General features: G+C 46.9%; 1 protein-coding gene across 1 annotated transcript; it reads right to left on the reverse strand.

Annotated features, from left to right (window-relative positions):
- Positions 1-2,418: 2,418 nt before the first annotated feature.
- mknk2b (MAPK interacting serine/threonine kinase 2b) lies at positions 2,419-19,130 on the reverse strand. The gene is made up of 14 exons (XM_083671852.1): positions 19,030-19,130; positions 18,279-18,493; positions 17,453-17,540; positions 16,998-17,099; positions 16,574-16,671; positions 13,499-13,578; positions 12,795-12,868; positions 12,346-12,450; positions 11,855-11,910; positions 11,493-11,588; positions 6,659-6,853; positions 6,186-6,350; positions 6,039-6,091; positions 2,419-5,864 (listed from the first exon to the last, which is right to left on the reverse strand). Exons 2-14 carry the CDS (start codon positions 18,327-18,329, stop codon positions 5,591-5,593), a joined length of 1,437 nt encoding a protein of 478 aa, XP_083527978.1. The 5' UTR covers positions 18,330-18,493; positions 19,030-19,130; the 3' UTR covers positions 2,419-5,590.
- Between the last annotated feature and the right edge of the window lie 1,619 nt (positions 19,131-20,749).

Genomic DNA, 20,749 nt, shown 5'->3' on the forward strand with positions numbered 1-20,749 from the left:
AGTACTGTTCTTAATCTGTGTCTGGGAAACTGGCCCTCTGGGTTCTGTTATTACACCTCTATCACACATTGCGCACCTGATGCTCCAATTAACCAATATGACAGGCAATTATAGAAATTGATACCAGAAATGTGCCCAAACTGAAGTGACCTTAAGTACCTTTGAAGTGACCTTTTTTAAACAGGTAGCCTATGAAAGAATAGGCTTTTGTAGGCCTTGTTAAAGGTTATGGTGTATTTTTGTAACAGTTGGGTAGGGCCCATATTGCAATGGCCAACTTCCATGCATTTCAATTGGTCTTTTTAACAATTGTGTTATTATATTATGGCTTCAAACATGGGAAAAGTGCCATGTTCCACTTCCTCCATTGCCACAAAAAACTAGCAAAAAAATGGAGAAATACGTGCCTAAACTCTCAACCAAGGTCAAAGACGCCCCTGCCGATGAATTCCTGTTGTCATGGGGACTGTCACTCCACATGATGTTTTGAAGGAGACCCAACTTGAGATGGATGTGAAGAGCAAGAGCCAGGAAATAAAACTGTCTGGGCCCCAGGGGAGTGTGGACGCAGCTTCCCCTCCCACATAGAGGCCAGTGAGGAAGCCAATAGAAACAGGCATGTGCATTCCTATGCCCAGGGTGAAGAACATTTTATTCCTAGAAAAGGAAGCAGTTGGCCCCATTGAGATGAACCTGAGACAGAAGCATTTGGAATATCTCTTAGGAGCATCCACCATCTTTAATAAAGACATACTGAACACGCCTACTGAAACCCCTCTGCCTCAGGAAGTCACAGCATCACCAAAGGTAGAGTTGGAATGTCACGGTTCAGAGACACCATGGATCAGCAAAGAGACCAGAGCCAAGCTGGAGTTCCACATCTGACATTATTGCACAATTACATTATTGCACTATACTGTATATGCCATTTAGCTGATGCTTTTATCCAAAGCGACTTTGCAGTGAGTGCATACATTTTTCAGTATATATGGTCCCAGCGGAAATTGAACCCACAACCTAAGCGTTGTTAGTGCCATGCTCTACCAACTGAGCCAAAGAGGACCATTAGTACTAGTACTATTATCAATTTATTGTGACTTTCTGTCACTCTTATTACTTAATATTGAATTGTTGATTGTTGCTGACTGCTGTTGTTGAGCGTGGAGCAAGACCCCAAAGCATTTCACCATGTCACTTACAACTGTATGCGATATACATGACAAATACAATTTGATTTGATTTGATTTTGACATCAAACACAAGAAGGTTCAACTTCAACTTGGGTTATTTGGTGGGGTCCCAGAGGTGGTCCACCAGTCCATTAAATACCGTCTCTACCAGCAGGTACCAAAGCAAATCCTTTTTTGTGGGGAAAGGTGGAAACTACTGTGAGCATTGTAATGGTATCAATGAGATAAATACATGTATAATATAGGTCAAATCTGTGATATTGTTATGTCATTGTATATTTGGGTTCTTTCTAATACTCTCGTTTTCTCTCAACAGGAATCTACTTAGGATATATGAGGGTGAAAAGTTTATTTTCACCAAATATAGTTATGATTTTTGCATGTATCTGGTTGGTTGTGTTTTTTTTATTTATTTTTTTAAGATAAGCTGGATCATGTCTTGAATGTACCCACTAGAGGGAGCTATACTCTCAGTAGTTGAGCACTGCTTTCATGTCGCCTACAAACGAGATGCACCAACCACACTTCCAGTGCTGTTGCATCACTTCCTAAAGCTCCCTGGTGACGTTTGCGTTCTGCTTTAATAGGTCTGTTATACAATACCAGATATATAGGACAGAGGCAGACCTGTATTTTCTGTACGGTGCTCTGCAGATGGGAATACGGTATCAGAACATGTGACTATGGTGTATGAGATATATGTATAGGGAGCGTGTATTCCCAGGATTGATAAACTGCTGACATCCCTGAGGGAAACGTGGTGTGTAAGGTGCTGGCAGCGCTTACAGCTGGTTGCATCAGTTGCCTGGAGTCCTGGAGTCCCCACAGTGGTGACTCAGGGTGAAACCATATGCCTATAATACCATAGCCACCCGTCCTGTTACGGATATTGCCATCAATGGCGATGTCCATTCTAGGCATTCTGGTTTCGTGGGTGACAGTAGTGTGACCAGGCTAATTGTGTGATATTTACCCGCACCCATCAAGGACAAACTTGTCCTTTACTGAAGGTATGAGGTGTGGCTGATAAACTGTCGTATACCGTAATAGAACCGCGGCTGCTAGGAGACAAACTGCCAGTTAATCTGAAAGTCATGCCAGTTATCAACAAAGTGTAAACACAACGGGGTGGGGGGGCGAGAAGGTTCACCACTTCCCCCAACTGGCCTGAAGTAACGTAGTCTTTTAAAAAAGACAAACAACTTAATAAGAAGGCAACACAGGAATATTTGTGGTTCAAAGCATTTTTATTGTATTTTTTTAGAAAAACAATACAAAATTCTGCAACAACGGTCATAAATGTTGCCTTGAGTGAACTGCAATCATTCACATGGTACAGTAAAGTGCTTATATTTTTAATCAATGTTTTTGTCTTAGGATTTATCATTTCAAATTGTCTTCCCATGAATACTTTGAGCTGGGGGAGGAACCAGACGGTGTTAAAATCCAGAGTGTCAACAACACTCATAAAAAAAGCCTAAAAGGCCTGAGGATATGAGTCACATTGTAGACAGAAAATCTACATATAATCCCCTTCAACTCAACTCTTTATAAAATGTTTGATCACGGTTACTGAAATCTTAAATGCTTTGCCTGAGGGCTACATTCAAATTGTGGGGAAGTGGATTATGACTGTCCAGTTGAATGATCTTTATAATTTAACACTTCTTACTTCAATAGGTCTTACAATATAAAAAGAAACCAAGAGTCTAGGGATAGCTTGTATCCACTCTCTCCAAATAAAAGGCAGTCCAAAACTACTGCGTTGGACAAAAGTAGAAATGGTTATGACCAAGGAAACTCATACCTTGGAAGATATCATTAAGACTACAACCCAAGTCTTTGTGCATTTCTGAGAATCCCAACCCTATCAAAATGTAGGGAGAAACTTGTCTGATACTTGAGAGAGAGAGTAGAAGGCAGAAATACTGAATTTAAAATTAGGTATTCTCAAAACCCAAAAGATTGCCTTAAATCAGCTTAATGCTTGTGTTCAGATTCTTGAGCAAGGTAGTTTCCCAAACAAAGAAGAAACAGCTGCATACACAAATTCAAGTAAGTCTTACTATAAGACATAAAAACCCACAAAGATGCATCTGTAGAAAGGTTTTTTTTAAAACGATTACAATCAGTGTCCTATTATCAGCTTAATGGGCCCTTTGTGACCAAGGGAGCCATTTTTTTTTCCAGAGTACCACACTGAAGTGCTGGCAATGACACATGGACATTCAGAGGTTTATAACCATTTCTTAACTCCATGGTGACGGATAACGTTCTCATCAAAAAACCTGTGCGACCCCACAGGTTCCTCACACACGTGGTTTCATGACTTAACCCTCTTTGGCAAATGGCTACAGTGTCTCGAGACCCCATCACCATTATTATAAACTTGTCAATTTCAGAAAGAGCTCAACTTATTCCAAACATCGCCAACACTTTCACATACAAAACGACAGTAAAAGGAACAGCCTTTGCTGGGCATTCACATCGCTCCAGACACACCAATAATAATTACTTCCACTTTCCCCCCCGTCACACCTCCGTCTCTTGCCTACATACTCTGTACTTTCACAAGAACAAAACACTTAAAAAAAAAAAAAAAAAGAATATTTAAAAAAAGAAAACATCCGGTGTTCCACCTGAACTGAACAGCACCAGCATGAGAATCAACATAAAAAATAAAAAGCTTAAAACAGCCATAAAATATCAGTGTGGCACAGTTGTACATTGACATGGAGTTATCAAACAAACATGTAAAATAAAAGTAAACTTTTTAATACAGCTACATGTCCTTGGAAGACTTTTTTTTTATTTTATTTTTTTTAGATTTTCCTGGAATGCTTTTCCAATTTTTTTTGTTTTCATTTTTCCTCCATGTTTTTTTTAACGCTAATTTATTTGCAGTCTCTGGGAGTGTCTTCCACAAAGACATTATTGCAAATGTATGATGCCATTTAGAGTCAAGGGGGTGGGGGGTGCATTTACCCTCTCAATGGAGAAGCCCGATTAACCCTGAACTCTGAACAAATGCTTGAAGTCACGTTGGCAAAAATGTGACTCACACCCCACTAAACATAAGAGGTTATGATGATAACCTGGCCCGTCTTATTACATTAATATTGTTGACGTAACTAGAGCATCTGATTTTCTGTCAACACAAACTTAGTACACATCGTGGCGTGGGGGGGGGGGAGGGCGCGGGGCATGGGAACTATTGAAAATGACTAATTCTTGTTCCATGTTGTTTCTAAAGAGAAGTGTTTGGGGTTTGGCGCATGAAGCCTTATGGTTGTGGAAGTCAAGAATCAGAACCCAGGTGAAATCAATTTAATTCCAAGCCGATTTGCGTTGAATAAATTCCCGATAACGGAAGACAATACACATGAATGATCGGATGACGGTGGTGGTTATTGGTAGTTTGGCATAGTTGTCGTGTAGAGCAGAACTGCATTGGTTGGTGCAGTAGCATGACTAGGGCTGGTTATAGATAAGACATTCTCTGGTACTAGAGACCGGAGCCCACGGCCGCACAGATCTCTTAATAACGAGGGATTGAGACCTGCTGAGGAGGCTCAGTCGAGAGGAATTTATCTAAAGATGACAAAGCAAAAGAATCTTGAACGCTTGGTTTTGAAAGTCCCAGCCCCACAATGGCCTGACTGCACCAGGCACGGGCAGCATTGGCGGACAACCCCCTCTGAACTCTCCACTGACTGAATCCCTTCAGACAGAACACCCTTCAGACAGAACACCCTTCATCCCGGCTATTGCATAAGAAGCGTGTATGTATCTGCAGATGGGGGGGGGGGGGGGGGGGGGAGGCGGGGGCATTCATGCATTGACATACAGGCAAAAGAGAACATTCCAGATAAACTTAATTCACAGTGGATCCAGTTGTAACATGTGGACGCAGCACAACAGGTGTCCTTTGGTGTCTGAGCTTGGTTGTTGATAAATGTTCCGACTTTTTGATTGGGTTGAACAAAAAAAAAGAAAAGAAAATGTAGTTTGAAGAATGAACCACCGCCCCGCCCCCTCCCCCCTGGTCCCCAGATGGCCCCCCCCAGCCTGGATCTGCATCATGTTGTTTAAATGCAGGCCCTAGCTGATGTGCTTTATAAGTGCTGCATATATGGGGTGGGGGGGGTTGGGGGGCAGAAGGCAGTTGGGTGGAGGACTGCAGGCAGGTAGGCAGCAAGTCTCGTGTTACAGAGAAGGAGGGGGGGGGGGGGCATGTCTGCCATGCCTGCAGTGCGGCTGAGGAGCTAGGACCAGCTATGAAGAGGCCAGAGAGGCCAGACTGAGACTGAGCGGTCATCTGTAGATCTGAGTCGGTGTGGAGACTAGGAGGGGGAGGGAGGGTGGGTGGGGAGGTCATAGGTCAGGGTCCGGGGGAGGGTTCAGGCACAGTCTCCCACGATGACGAGGGGGGCGAGGAGCTGGCGGAGCTCGGAGGCAGAGACAGGCCCTGCCTTCAGCAGGCTGCCCCTCTGCCTGCGTTTGGCCAGCTTGGAGTTGGAAGGCGGGGACAGGCGCATGGAGGACGAACTGGCCGTGATGACCAGGGGAGGCTCCTGCTGCTGCCAATCCTCGAAGCCGTCCTGCTCTGCCAGCTGCCGGTTCATGGCCACGGCCTTGCCAGCGAAGAACGTCAGGTCCCTGGCACAACTGTTCCTGATAGAGGAGAAGGGGGAAAGAGAAACATTACAAACCATGCAAAAGGTGACACTGTTCACTTAAGACTGCGGTTCTACAGCTACACAATACGAGGATATCAGGCTACACAAATACTCGGGAACAAAGACATCCTTGATGTGTCCCACCAGGATCTGTGAAAGAGAAACTCACCTTTGATGTAAGAGGGATGTTGGGTGTTGCAAGAGGGAAGTGTCAGGGGCGCCCTAAAAGAAAAACAAGCAGAAACAGACAAGTTTTAACAGGTGGTTCGTTTCTCACACACACACAAACACACACGGAGGGGGAGCAGACACGTACCCCATGAAGCCAGGGGTGCTGTAAAACCTGGCCGGCACTCAGACGGTTTTTGGCGTCCCGAACCAGAAGTTTGGAGATGAGGTCTTTGGCACTTGAGGAGATGTGAGCCCATTCCTTCTCAGGAAACTCATACTTCCCTTCCTGGATACTCTCAAACAAGGTGTTCTGGAGAGAATAACAAATACATATTTTTACAAACATGTAGACCTAATAAAATATTATTAAAAAAAAATAAACACACTCGGTTTGAACTCAACATATTGTTCTTCGCCAAGACACAGGTGTCCCATGGGTGCAGGTGGAGGTTTACGTTCTATGGGACACCTGCACAACAGTAGTTGTGGTTTCAGGTGCACACATTGAAAACAAAAAAGGAGAGGAAAACAGAGAGGGGGGGGGGACGGGGACGACGACGAGAGAAAGATAGTAGGAAGAGACTGAACGTGCTGCAGTCACGCTGGCGCCAGTCTTACCTGGCATGTGTGGCAGGGCTCTCCCATATTCCAGCCACAGCCGCCCCCACAGCGGCCCACGAACGGCGGGTAGCCGCTCAGCATGATGTAGAGGATGACCCCCAGGCTCCACAGGTCACAGCGCTTGTCGTAGATGGTGGCCTCCTCACTGAAGGCCTCCACCACCTCCGGGGCCATGTACTCAGCCGAGCCGCACTGGAAGAAGAAACAACAGAGACAGACTTAGCCTTGGGGCCAGCATTACTGTCAACAACAACTGGCTCCATGTTTTGTGCCCTGATGCTATGTCAACACTGTACTGTAGGTTTGGGGGTGGGGGGTGGGGCTGTGGGTTGTTAGTATATCACTTAAAAAAAAATAGGAAAACAAAAGCTGGTGCCTGTCTGATCTGATGTCCCTAAACACACTTCAAACCACACTTTGTTATTCCCACCCGCCCCCCCCACCCACCCCCCACCACACGCCTCAGCTCAGCTGATCCTCCATGCGCTCAGGGCTGTTGAACAGAAGAAGCAGCCGCCTGTCTGGGACTGGGACTGACTGTGGAAGGCAGGGTCACATGGTTGGTAGACAGCAGACCAGACCAGTCAGCTCTGGGCTAAGCAGCAGCTGAGCTGCACTCAGTGCCCTGGGGGGGCTTAAAAAGGGGGGGGGGGGGATTATCCACACTGATGGATTGATCTAAGTGGCCCACTTTCCAAAACATCCCCAGTGGAAAATGTACAGGGGTTATGAAGAGGAGAACATGGTGTCTTGGGCAGGGCAGGGCCGGGCCGGGCAGGGCAGGGCCGGGCTGTGGGTCAATAATTAGCGGGTAGGCTCTGCGCGGGCAGGTGGACTGAGTCATCGGCCGTTCTGTTCTGAGCAGTCAGCTGAAAGCCCGGCGTGGGCAGATCAGGGGCAGACTCGGCCCTAACTGCACACAGGGTGGAAAAAACTAGGCCAAACGCTGAGCAGGGGAAAAGAGGATTGTCCAAGAAATCCGCCCAGCGCAGGCCCCCCCAGCCCCCCCCTCCCCCGTTATGAAAACGTTGCATAACTCGCACACAAACACAACATATTGTAGTACTTTAGGTACCCCCCCCCCGCTCCAAAAAATGTAGTGAGTTGCTCGTTCAGGAGGATACGAGGACAGACATTCCTTTGCTGCTGCTCCTTTTTGCATTAAACTGACTTCTCGTAAACTTTTGTTTACAGAGAGAAACTGCACAGCTTCTCTACAAATTATTATACAGATGTTTTTTTTTTTTGGAGGGTTCCCACAATGTGGGAACCATGAAGGATTCATTATCACCAGGCTCTTAATCTTGGTATATTTGAAAACCCTGCCAAATGCTCTCCAGGGACAGACTAAAAACTATTCCTTTCAATAGGTCAGAGCCCCTTCAGAATGGCCGCAAAACTAGCACAGAGGTCTGGGTCAGCGGAGGTCTCAACAATGCACGTTTACCTCCCCCTCCCCCACCCCGTGATTGACTGACCAGCTTTAAATCACGAAAGCCCCTCCGGTTAAAGGTGAAACCCAAGATAACCTGAGATAGCCATGCGTCCATAAACACATGCAAACATGGTGTGGTATAGGAGGGACTGCTCAAACACCCGCTCTCAACGCCTCTGTCTAAAGGGTGGGTTATAGAACATGTGCACGGAAGACGTGTGTGGAGGGGGGGGGTGAGTCAGTGCGTCTTAACCTAAAAAGCCTATTCTCCCAACGGCAGGGCAGTCTGTTTGCATAGCTAGTCTCCCACTATTGTGCACCATAGCCCAGCTGTCGCCTAGCTCCACCCCATTGCACCCTTATGTAATGCAATTTCGCAGTGCAGGAATCTCGGAGCGGAGCAGACAAAGCCTCTTCTGTTGGCGAGCCCCAACCCCCCCCGAGCCCACATCTACTCCTCCTCCTCCTTCACCACCACCACCACCACCACCGTCATGGCTGGCTCTACCTCAACAACACCCCCCCCTGGGATCCAGGTCAAATCCAACAACAACACAGCAGAACAAAATGGCATAGCGATGGAGACAAGATATTTTTAACCACCAAGGTGCTGAGGGGCAACGGGATTATGATTATCAAAACAGTGGCCCTACTCGGGTTTCAACGTGACACCAAGCCTTCGCAAAGCCCATCGGGCCAGAGATAGCCGGCCCGTGAGGGGCTCGGGGGGGGGGGAAGACTCTGATAAGGAAGGGTGAAAGGGGGCAGTGAAAGGGAGCACTCGGCTCACATGACACTACTTTGCTGCAGACTTGACAAACTTCATTTTTACTGGCGCAACACCTCTGTAGACTTGCATCAGCGCGCGCCTCCTAAACCCTGCTGTGCGACACAGATAGCTGCTAATCAGCTGACGTCTGAGGATTTGTAAAAGTAAAAACGCAACCTGGGGCTTTCCTGACCATGTGACCATATGTCGGCCCATACAATCAGGTGACACTGCCACTATTGGTTAGTCAAGGCTCCGCCAGCTTACGGGAAGAGGTGTCGCTCTGCCGTCAGCCCCTCCAGCTGCACCTGAACCACTGCCAAACAGCCAGTTCCCTCAGAATTCCCCTTCGAGTGGTGCGCAGACGTGTGCATGTCTGGCCTCATACGACATGCAGCAGTGTCTGTTGTTTTCACCGCTACACCACTCTGTGCTCAGTAGGCAGGAAACCACATGAACCTGATTCTCAGAAAAGATTTGCCATTCCCTGCCAGCCAGCCCATTTCTCCCGTCCCCCGCGTCCCCCTCCGAAACTGAACTCCATAAACCTCTAGCAGTACAAACACTACAACTGCCGATAGCAATGAGCACATTTAGAAAAGGGGGCTGCATCACATGAATGTGCCAATGCAGTAAATTCAATTAACTAAAAAAAAAAAGGGAACATATAGGATAATTACTGCATTGAGTAACAGAGCCCTTGGGTTTAAGTGGAGGCATGTGGGTAAAAGGAAAGAAAGAAAGAGAGAAAGAGAAAAAAGAAAATCAGATAAGATCAGCCCTGTGATCAGAGCAAAGAAAAACAAGAGCAGCGCATGAGCAGAGCTGGGTGCTAGCCACCACGCCCCCCTCCTCTCTCCCCCCCCTGCACTAGCCAATCACAGCCTAGTTGCTAGGTACAAGGGCAAGACTCGATTTCTAGAACAAGCTGTAGGCATGGGGCCTTTGTATGCAATACAAAGAAAATGCAGGCTTGCACAAGTGTGGTGAGGGAGTGTTTTGTGGTGTTAGGATTGGTCTAATAGCTCCAAACACGACCACTGCGAGCAGGCAGGGAAATCAGTGAAGGGAGACGTTGTTTTGTTCCACACGCTCTCTCTCCCTTCCAGAGAAAAATAAGAAAAGAGAAGCTCTCTCATTCAACCACTTCCTCATACCAAACACTCTGGCCTTGGACAGGCACAGTGTGTTCCTTCTAGTCTGGCCCTCTCCAGATGACTTTCCTTATCCCCTTCAAAAGGCCTGTTAAATGTGACCCAGTGTTAGTACAAACTAAAACCAGAATCAACAAAGATGCCTTTTGCTCTACATCCCTCTCTAGTTTCTAGCAGGCTGTCTACCTACCACCCCCACCCATCCCTAGATTGCCTTGAGGGAGCAGCCCTAAAATCTCTTATGAGGGAGGGGGGGGGCACTCCATTTCTCACACCCTGTCTGCCTTTCAAGTCAAATGTGCAACACCAACCCCCCCCCCCCAAACCCCAACCCAGCACTGACTAAACACTTGAGACCCCCCTGACCCTCACAACTATTCTACCCACAAATAGTCTCCAGGGCTAGGCCTGGCTCACCAACAGGCTGCTAAATCAAATCCAGATCAAATTACAATGCAAAAATCCCCCACCCCCTAAAATTCCTTCACATCCCTCTCGCCTGGATGGGCTACTATCTGGTTCACCTGCTCTGTTCCATCTCTCTTGCCCTCTGACCAACACAGGATAGCAGTCCCCCCACACACACACAGTAAACCTGAACCATTCCAGTATTGTTTTGTAAGTTTGTGGTTTTCAAGGCCATAAGCCTGTGCGTATTGCTGTGCGTATGGCGATAGCGGAGGTTAACCCATCATAACCCCCGCCTCACGTTCACTGATAAGTGCCAGAAAGCAGACATTCAACCGCAATATGAATTACACACAATATGACTGGAGCTGATATCTCTACCCTGATATCTACCCCTAGGAGCTGGTAGGTAGGAGGGGAGGGGAGGTGGGGGCTGCCAGGCAGGACGGGAGGGGAGGTGGGGGGACGGGAGGACGGGGCTGCCTGTGACGCTCAGCCAGCCCAGGATGTACGCCAGTCATCCATCCATCATTTCACAAGAAACTGTCCAACAGTAAACTCTGCCCTTGACCTCAGGTAACAACACTTTCCCTGGCCCTGGGCTCTTGCCCAATCACAGGGCTTCCTGCAGGTGACACCACTGGGGATCGTCCAATACGAGGCCAGAGGCTCGTCTTGATAAGGAGAGGCATCGTAAAAAAATAAATAAAAAAGCGCCAAAGAAACGCCCTGCTTATCAGCCTCAAGGAAACAACAGCAGGCAATGTGACTGAGATTAACCTTCCCCTGGCTTTGTTATGTCCCAGTCGAGTTATGTACTACTCTCCCAGGGTCTCTGCCTCCCATAGCATTTCCCCACCTCACATAGCATAGCATTTCCCCACTCCACATAGCATAGCATTTCCCCACTTCACATAGCATAGCATTTCCCCACCTCACATAGCATAGCATTTCCCCTTCACATAGCATTTCCACAGTCCTATTTATACATAGGGTCATACAGAAATATAATTAGTTCAAGGTGAACTGAACTGGCCGAAGGCAGTACTGGAGCAGCAGTCTTACTGGAGTGAGCAGCTCAGGGGTGGAGATGGGGGAGCTGTCGCTGTTCAGCTTGATTCCACTGCCCAGGTCAAAGTCACAGATCTTCACCGGGGAGATCTAGAAAAGAACAGGGGAAGATGTCACATTTCAGACACACACACCCCAAAAAAAACATTTGCAGGAGGCGAATTATAATTCTGCTGTTCGGTGGAATTCTCTGTTTTCGTGCTCAAAGTTCAGCGATTTTGATTTGGTTTGTTTTCATCTCATCTCCCCATAGGAGGGTAATTTACAGCCAATCATGCTTTATCGCCAGATTAGGCCGCCCTTTGGGCCGAGGCATAAAGATAGACTATCAGACATGCCTGTAATATAACCCTCACCTTATCCGCGTGCTCGCACAGGATGTTTTCAGGCTTCAGGTCCCTATGTGCCATTCCTGGAAAAAAGGGAAGGAGGTATAAGTCAGGTGACATTCTTCCTGTTCAACGAGTAATGTAGGATTAGGAAACAGGCGTGTGTGTGTGTGTGTGTGGGGGTGTTTACATGTGTGTAAATTACTAGCGTGGGCCACTGCTGAGGTCTCGGATTGCAAGGGGGGGGAAAATGCCTGACCGTTGACCAAAAAGTCCAGGTGTGGACAGTTTTGTCATTCTACCCAGAAGTAAAAAGAGACAGAGTTTTCCAACTAGCCCCCGAAACCCGATCTGATCGAGTTCCTACGAGACACCGCAGTGGTGCGGCTCATCTCCAGACACCAGAGCCAAAACCACCACCTACTCCTCCTCCTTCTCCATGTGAAACCCCATTCCTCCCCATCGCTCCTCACAAGCCTTTGTCCTGTGCCATGCGTGTCCCTCAGGGAAGGGCTTACCTTTGTTATGCAGGAAATCCAGAGCGCTGGCGATGTCCTGCACCACAACGCTGGCTTCCTGCTCGCTGAAGTGCCTTCTCCTGTGGATGTGTGCCAGGACGGACCCTGTGGGGAACACAGCAGTCTCACTACTCCGCTCAGACATTCGAAACAAACCAAGCGCCTGAATTAATATGCCATTTAGATGACGATTTTATCCAAAGCGACTTAGATTGCAGTGAGTGCATACGTTTTTCAGCATATATGGTCCCAGCAGGGATCATACCCACAACCTTAGCATTGTTAACGCCATGCTCTACCAACTGAGCCACAGAGGACCACTTAAAAACACTAACAAATGCCACAAGACTGACTGTGTAGCATGCACAAGTAAACAGCGGCGTTTTACTCCAGAACCCCTGAGACCAGGCGTGTAGTAGGAGCATTAAAACCCTGTTGAAGGCACTTACCTCCTCTCAGCTTCTCAAACACCAGGTAGAACTTGTCCTCCTCCTCGAAGAACTCCACCAGCTCCAGGATGTTTCTGCAGTGAAGGAAAGGGGATGTGTTCATAATCATGTTGTCATGCTGGGAACAGATTGACGTGGCCCTGTCATGTTGTTAGGCCTACAATGGTAATAAAAATTACTCATGTGACAGATTTGCCTGTTTTGAATAACAGGAAGACAGGTTTGGACTCGGGGCAATGCAGGGTAAGACTGCTGTGAATGCCTTGAGGGCTAAGCTCATTTGATTTACAGCAGATCTGTTTTCACTCTTTACTACCTGCTTTGCATTGGGGTGCAATGTGTTTCTCTGTGGGGTCCCCCCCCCCTGTACTAACCCTAACCAACCCTAGAGACCTCTTCACCCCCACTACAAGTTCTCTCCTGTGTATAAATAAAAAAAATAAAAAAAAAATAAAGCTCCATTACAACTGCCAATGGCCCCTGGTGTGAGCATTGATTACTTTATCTTATGATGACTGTTGGATAGATGATTCACTTACTTAAACAAATGTATGTGTTCTAAGTCGCTTTGGATAAAGGCGTCTGCTAAACGTCATAAATGTAAATGTTATGTAAGGGGTGGTCGGCCCGGTGGGCTGGGCAGGCCTAGTGTGTGGTCGCAATAAGGTTAGCGCATGGTCGTGGTAGTGGTCGCGTCAGCCCACCTGTGACCCTGGCACTGATACAGCATCTCCACCTCCCGGAACACACGGCTGCGGCTGTGACCCGGTCTCTTCTCGATGATCTGAAAGGGAGGATTCGGGAGAGTAAGGGGCTGGGTTCTACGTTCCCAAACGTCAAACAAATCCAGGTCATCTTTGCATAATTGTGGGATGCATATGGGGACCAGTCAAAAGTTTGGACACACCTTCTCATTCAATGGTTTTTTTCTTTATTTTCTACATTGTACATTAATATTGAAGACATCAAAACTATGAAGGAACACATGGAATTATGTAGTAAACAAAAAAGCGTTAAACAAACCAGAATGTGTTTTATATTTTAGATTCTTCAAAGTAGCCACCTTTTGCTTTGATGACAGCTTTGCACACTCTTGGCAAGGTGTGACCAAACTTTTGACTGGTCTAGACGTCACCCCCCCCCACCCCACCGTCTCCACCCACCCCCCCCCACTCCATGCAACACCAACCACCTTTTGACACAGTAATAAATCTTATCTAACTTATATTAACCTACTTCTGAGGCTGGCTGTCTACCCACCCAGTCAAGGAACCGCTCAGGAATCAAGAAGACACCACATCTCTAAATATAGAGAGCGTGTGTAACCTATATTCCAAACTCAAGTGTTCCACAGCACAAAAAAGGGCAATGAGACATGCCAAGGCAGATCAAACAGCTTCCCTCAACAACAACACAAACTAAACGCAGCGCATGGCACAGCCAGTGGCACTGCTGTGGGGGGGCAGGCAGGCGGGGTGGGGGGGTGGGGGGCGCTCTGGCTGGCAGTGGGGTGCACAGCCAAGAGAGACTGCTGACACCAAAGCAAAAGCCTGAATTTTCCAGTCCCCAGTTTGCTTCATTGTCTGAGTGAGGGTCGTACATGTTGCTCTTCCTGCTAGCAGGATTACAGCTGCTATTGAAAGCCGGCAGGGCCGGCGCACAATGTGTGTGTCTAGGATTAGCGCGGGGACAAGAGGCCTGTGTGTGTCCCAAAGCCTCAGCACTGTTCCAGCGTCTGAGTCAGCACACAACTGGTTACTTTCTCCTGAGCACAACACAACCTCAGATGACAACAGTCGGCCAGTGTGTTCGGAGCATGGCAGAGCAGACGCTTGTATTGATTGGGCAAAAAAAAAAAAAAAAAAGAGAAAAAAAAAAAAAAAAGGGCCAAGCCAATGGGATAAACAGCAGCTGAATGATGTGTGTGTGGGTGGGTAGGTGTCCCTTTGTCTCTCTGGAGGGGGCACATTTTTTTTTTTTACTGTCCTCTCTGACTCACAGAACACCTCCAGGGGGGGTGTAAATCACTGCAGCCTGGTTTCAGAAAAGGAGGAGGCCCCCATTGAGTCATCCCTGCAGGTCTGTAAATCAATCCTGGCTTGTGAACGCCCACTAGGCCAGGGGTTCTCAGCAGGCAGGGCCTCAGGCGCAGGCCTACCGCTCCCCCAAACACTCACTGACTCTGGCTTTGTTGAGATTGCAACACCAGGAGCCCCGCCCCCCCCCCCTTCCTCCCAGCCGTCTGTGCGGGGGAGGGGGTAGAGACGCGGGAGGACATCTGGCATGGGTAGTCTGAGCCCCCGCCGAGCCCCGACTGACCTCCAGTAACTGGCTACAACCCCTCCTCCCCCCAGGCTACCCAGCCTCTTGAGAACAGCCTCCAACCCGTTCTTCAGTAAACAATCCCAACGTAGCCGAGTGTGTTAACGTAATGGCTGGGGGGGGCGGGGGGGCTATAAGCTCCAGATTCAATTAGCATACTTTTAACGCATAAGCACCACCTGCGTCATTCAAAGAGATCTGCCGAAAACATTGATTTTTTAAAATGGGAGTAAAATAAACAATGTAATGCACACCAATGGTAGACAAATATTGTGAGCAATATAGAAGCTTTGTTGCTTTAAAAGCCCCAGCAGTCTATATCCAACTCAGTGGGAGGGGTGAAAAATCCATAAAAATATAATAACACCCGCCCCCCCCCCTCACCACCCACCCTGTAAATCCACAGTCAACTCTTCTGCAAAACCAAAACAGCTAAAATTGAATTTCTCTCACTTCCTCAAGGCTAAGGGAAAGAGAGAGGGAAAAAAAAAAGGCAAGATGCCACAGGAATCTAACGGCTATTTTTTTTTTAATCCACGCCCCAGTAAGAAGAAAAAAAAGAAACTGTACTGAGAGAGAGGAACAAAACCGTGTAAACACCCCAGGTCATAACCCTTCTCGAGCCCAGTCCTTCTGGCTGAGGTTTGTGTTTTGGCACGGTTGCCAGAACACAATGATCGCGCCACTAGAACCCTCCCAGATGAATGAGAGCAAAGGGAAGGGGTGGATGCAGCACTCCTTGAGCTCTGATTGGCTGGCAGAGACTGACAACAACACAGTAGGGGGAAGTCACTGTGCTGGCCCTCTGTGCGCTCATAAAAACAACAGCATAGCAGCACAGCACAGAGAGGCCCAACAGACATCCGCTTTAAAGGGCTGAAACAGAACAAACAATTGAAGGCCTGCCTAGGGAAATGACGCCTGCCTAGAGTGATGTCCTGAACAAGGTTACAAAAGTACAGGGAACAAAATTGGATGCCAGAGAGGAAAGCACCATTTACACCAAGATAAGATAAGATAAGAGGGGCCTAGCTTGCACACTACGCAGGCCTGCATAGGGTTTCACATTGGAAACCATAAAACTGAATAAGGGCCAACGCAATCCTAGCCACTTGTCCTTAGAGTGAGCAATTCACAGCTCGAGGCCAACCATCAGACAGCCATTCGTCATCCATTTGAAATGTAACGCCTCTGTATCAATCACAAGGCCATGCCAGGCCCAGACACAGTCAGCAAGGGACCGCAACGTGATGAGGCAGCAGTCACAAGCCATTGTGAGGAGTGGGACGCAGACTTCAAAAAGGCTATCCTCGGAATTTAGTAGCAAGCTGGAAGTTTCTTTCAAAGTACATCGCGACGAAACGCTGTCGATAGAAAACCAATAACGACAACGACCCCTCGAGTCCCCGACTGTGCCCTGATGAGAACATGCCGCCATATAGCAGGGAACTCCGTACCTTCACAGCGTACTCATTATTGGTGATGAGATTGATGCAGGTCTGGACTCTCGCGTATGCCCCCTCCCCAAGCACCTCCGCCTGCAGCCTGTAGACATCTGAGGAACGCAACAGCACCAGAGATGAGAATTAACACAAACTGAGATACATTATTAATCTTTCCTTTACACCAATGGAGATGACACATACATACACACATAATATATATACACATGCACACATACAGCAAAATATATACAGAGCAAAATTGCAGCCCCCACTAGGCATCAGCTACCTTGCTGTTCATCATTAATCTAGTTAATGACCATATATATATAAATATATAAAATACAAATGAATCAATACTACTTTGAAATAAATAAAATGAACACCAATTAAAACGGTCAAACAGAATGCGAAATGTGGAGAGGAAGGCCCAAATCACCCTCAAATCGGCCTGAGAAACTGTCAGTTGCCCGGCAACGCTTTTTCTTCTTGTTCCTCTTCTTGGCATCGGGGATGTCAATAGGCTGGCTGGAGGGGATGGCTGCAGAGCCACAGAAAGCAGAGGGTTACAAGTTAGATGACACTTTAGGATCAGAAGTATGAACATACCCCTAGGTGCATGTTGATAGGTGCAGAAGAGGACCCTCCCACAGAATTCACATGATCACATCTTTTATGCTTTTAAGGCAGCATTAAATCTTAGACTAGGTTTGCCTAGAGTCCTTCGCCCATGGTAACCAGAGCAAGCAGCACAGCCTCCTATGAACTCGACTACACAAGTCAAGATATGGCCTCAAGTGAAAATATTGATTATGGAGGACACCCTTGAGAAGGTCTAGTAGATATATAATTTACATAGTGAAGTCAGTGTTTCAGAAAGTTCAGGACACTCACCATGTCTTGCAGAGGAATCAAAATTGAAGGCCGAATCAAGGTGGGATCCAGTTTTAGAGAAGTCATCTGACTCAAAGGGATTTTGGCCCTAGATGTGCAGAACAAATAGGCGAGTTAGGCTAAGGTTTCAACAGCACAGCTAAAACAATGACTAGCATTGTTCAAATCTCACAATATAAACAATAACAGCTACAGGCCCAACTGTTCATGCACGCCTCGTTTTATAGACTACCATTACAATTACATGAGTCTGCAAAGGCAGGCATCAACAAGTTCTTAAGTTAACAAGAACATTAAACTGACCAATTTACTGAGGACTGCTGACTTGTGCAATTTACTTGTGTTGTTTATTTTCACAAACAGAAAGGCAAAAGTTGGTACGTAGTTAAAAACAACAGCAAGTACAGGAGGAAAAAAGCCCAAGTCAACTCCCCCCCCCCCCTCCCCCAACAACTTTATTAGATGTCATAACTAGAGTCGCAAAATCGCAGCCTTCCCTAGGCGTCAGTTACCTTGTTGTTCATCATTAATCTAGTTAATCGCCAACTGAAGATAATCTCATTGAAATCAGGCCATGACGGGAAAACAGCCTTCAAAAGTAGGTGCAGTTTATCTAGTTAACTTAATAAGTCATTCATTTACCCATATCCGCACGTGTCTACATTGGTCGGAGGGCAGGATGACCGTTTGTTACCCGACTTACACCAGTCTTCACACCCGACTCCCCGTGTGAAGACATGTAGTTAAATATAGCAAGATGCAGACTTGCCTTACTTGTATAAGGCCTACTGCCACAGCACTATAATAGCCAGTTGCTACATCTCACCTTGAAAGAGCGATGGAATCCAGTGACTTCGGTGATCTTGTTTTGCACCATTTTGCTCCGATTTATGGTGATTGATTAGGGATTGATGGCGGCTGCAGCGGTTTAGAAGTGACAATCAAATTGCACTTTCTCCGAAACGGAATGGCTGTTCAGAGAACGAAGCTGATGATCACTGCGCTGACTGGTCAAGTTGCTGCTGCGCTTTAACGGGAGCCCTGTGGGAAAGACACACAAATGCATAATCGGAATACAAAAATAAACTGGGATTCATGTTATCGCTATTTCGGCACTAATTATTTCGTGCCATTTCCGATTCAAATCCAACTCCAAGAACACCTCAAAGTGGCCTGTTGTTGTTGTTGTTATCAAAACACGTTCAGCTAACCAAGACACGTCCATTGAAAGTTAACATGTAGCTAGCTAGCTAGCTAACGTCAGAGAACACTCCGCGGCGGACGACTATTCAATCAATTAATAAGCTAGTTCTCCCGGCCAGAATTCAGCGAGCTAATTGACGTTAATTGCTCGCAAAGCCAACCTTCAAGACAATATTCGAGGACCAAGGTCTCTAGTCTAGTCTGGAACAGTCGACTTCCAACGGTGGAGACGAACACAGGGCAAGCTCGCATTGTCGCAAACATTACGTTAGCTTTTCATTAACAAAATAAGACAGAACGGCATCGGAGGCGGAAAGGACGGCGAAGCTGACTGCAGTGGCGCAAATCACCAAACACAAAGCAAGATAACTTACCCCGTTTTTAATTTCACAGCTCCAGTGTTAGCGCTGTTGTTTGACCCACTGCTTAATATAAGCCGCAGATGATGGGAGAGGGGGTAGCCAGATCGTGAGTGTGTGGAAGGTGGAGAAAAATAGATGGCGACCAAGCTTTATAATCTCACGGCTGTCACCGCCCACTTCTCCGCCCCTCAGAACCAATGCTGAAAACACAGCTACAGGATGACGTGTGTTTTCTAAACGGAGTCTAGTTCCATTGCTAAGCGCGGACTCTCACTCTACTTCCTACTGCTTGTCCTTCGCTCCTTACAGATATGAAATTACTGGATAGATTAAAACTATATGATGATGGCTTCTCTACCTAGCCTCTATTCACACTCTAGCCTTCCACCATATCCCTTTTGCCAATCCAATCCTTCCAGACCTCTTCACGTCTAAAGCCTAGGAGTTAGGAGAAGTGTCTAGCGGCAGAACTGGAACTGAGCCAGAGAAAATGTCCTCTGTTTCCTTTTGGGGCCCATTCAAGAGTATTGCTAGAATGACAGCGATGGCACTGTTATGTGCTTAGGTCGAGGTCACAAACACGATGAGGTGTACATTGAGAAGTGTTGCGTGCTGGTATTCTAATGAAACTGAGGAAGCTAATTAGGAGAATTCATTTTGACAATGAAAGAACTTACACCTTTTTCTCACCAGATGATGAAATGTGCCATGTCCAGGCAGAACTCGAATTTGAATTTATGAGTCACCGTGCAGTAATCTACCTCTCACAGTGATTGGCTTTCTAGGGACGTGCATTTCACCAGTCCCTCATCAGTAGGACTGATGCAATGGGATACAACACTTACATTAGGCACGTAAAGACATCCATGTTGCTCCGGTTGAGGTGATTCTCAGTGAAACCATTGATTAGGATGGGAGGATGAATATCATAATTAATAAGAGTCACCTTTATACATCCGCCCTGGAAAACTGTGACATGTTGTCTCGTGTTATGACTCGTGCAGTGGCACCGTTCAGAAACTGCAGTGGACGTGATGCACATGCAAGAAACTCTTGTTCCTCACAACAGTGCTAATGAAATAGCTTCCTCTGATGAGTTGGAGATGAGTTCTACCCCCATGCTCAGAGTTAGATCGGCCCTAAGCAACACTGACACACAGAGTAGAAGTATGCCCCCCTCATACTTTGTCCATATGCAATGCATTCTCTATTATTTTACACGTTCACCAAGATTTCTGTACAGAACTGAACTGAAGTTCTACAAAAAATATCAATTGTATATACACACAGCATGTTTCATCTTGTCAAATTCAATGCTGTTGCAAAATATGTGGATTTTTTTTTATATGAATCAAAAAAAGCAGACCTGTTCTTTGCATTGGTTACCGGTTGTTTAGTAATGTTGCCATGAGCAGTATCCATAAGCTTCCTTTTAGGGCTTGTATTGAAGATCAGAACATCTTGTGACTGGGTCTCACTCCCCGTCTCCAACCCCCTTCGTGTGTTTTGGCCCAGATACTTAGGCCTTAAACTGAAGTAAACATTACGCAAAGACCTTGGCTGCTACTCAACAGGCAAGAAGAGACCATGTGATGCAATCGCAGGTTAAGTCGGAAAACAAGCCATGGCCCGAGGAGGGGCAGTGTTACTACAGGGTAACAGCAGCAGGTTCATCATCGTAAAAGGCTTCAAGGAGCAACCTCATTCCCCAGTGGATATGAACGAGTTTCAA

This window comes from Argentina silus (assembly GCF_951799395.1).
Source record: "Argentina silus genome assembly, chromosome: 6".
NCBI lineage: Eukaryota > Metazoa > Chordata > Actinopteri > Argentiniformes > Argentinidae > Argentina > Argentina silus.

Coding starts and splice junctions, on each gene's coding strand:
- mknk2b (XM_083671852.1), bottom strand. CDS start 18,329: ATGGTGCAAAACAAGATCACCGAAGTCACTGGATTCCATCGCTCTTTC. Junction 17,541..18,278: donor GATTCCATCGCTCTTTCAAG/GTGAGATGTAGC, acceptor CTGCACATCTAG/GGCCAAAATCCCTTTGAGTC. Junction 6,351..6,658: donor AGCCCTGCCACACATGCCAG/GTAAGACTGGCG, acceptor TATTCTCTCCAG/AACACCTTGTTTGAGAGTAT.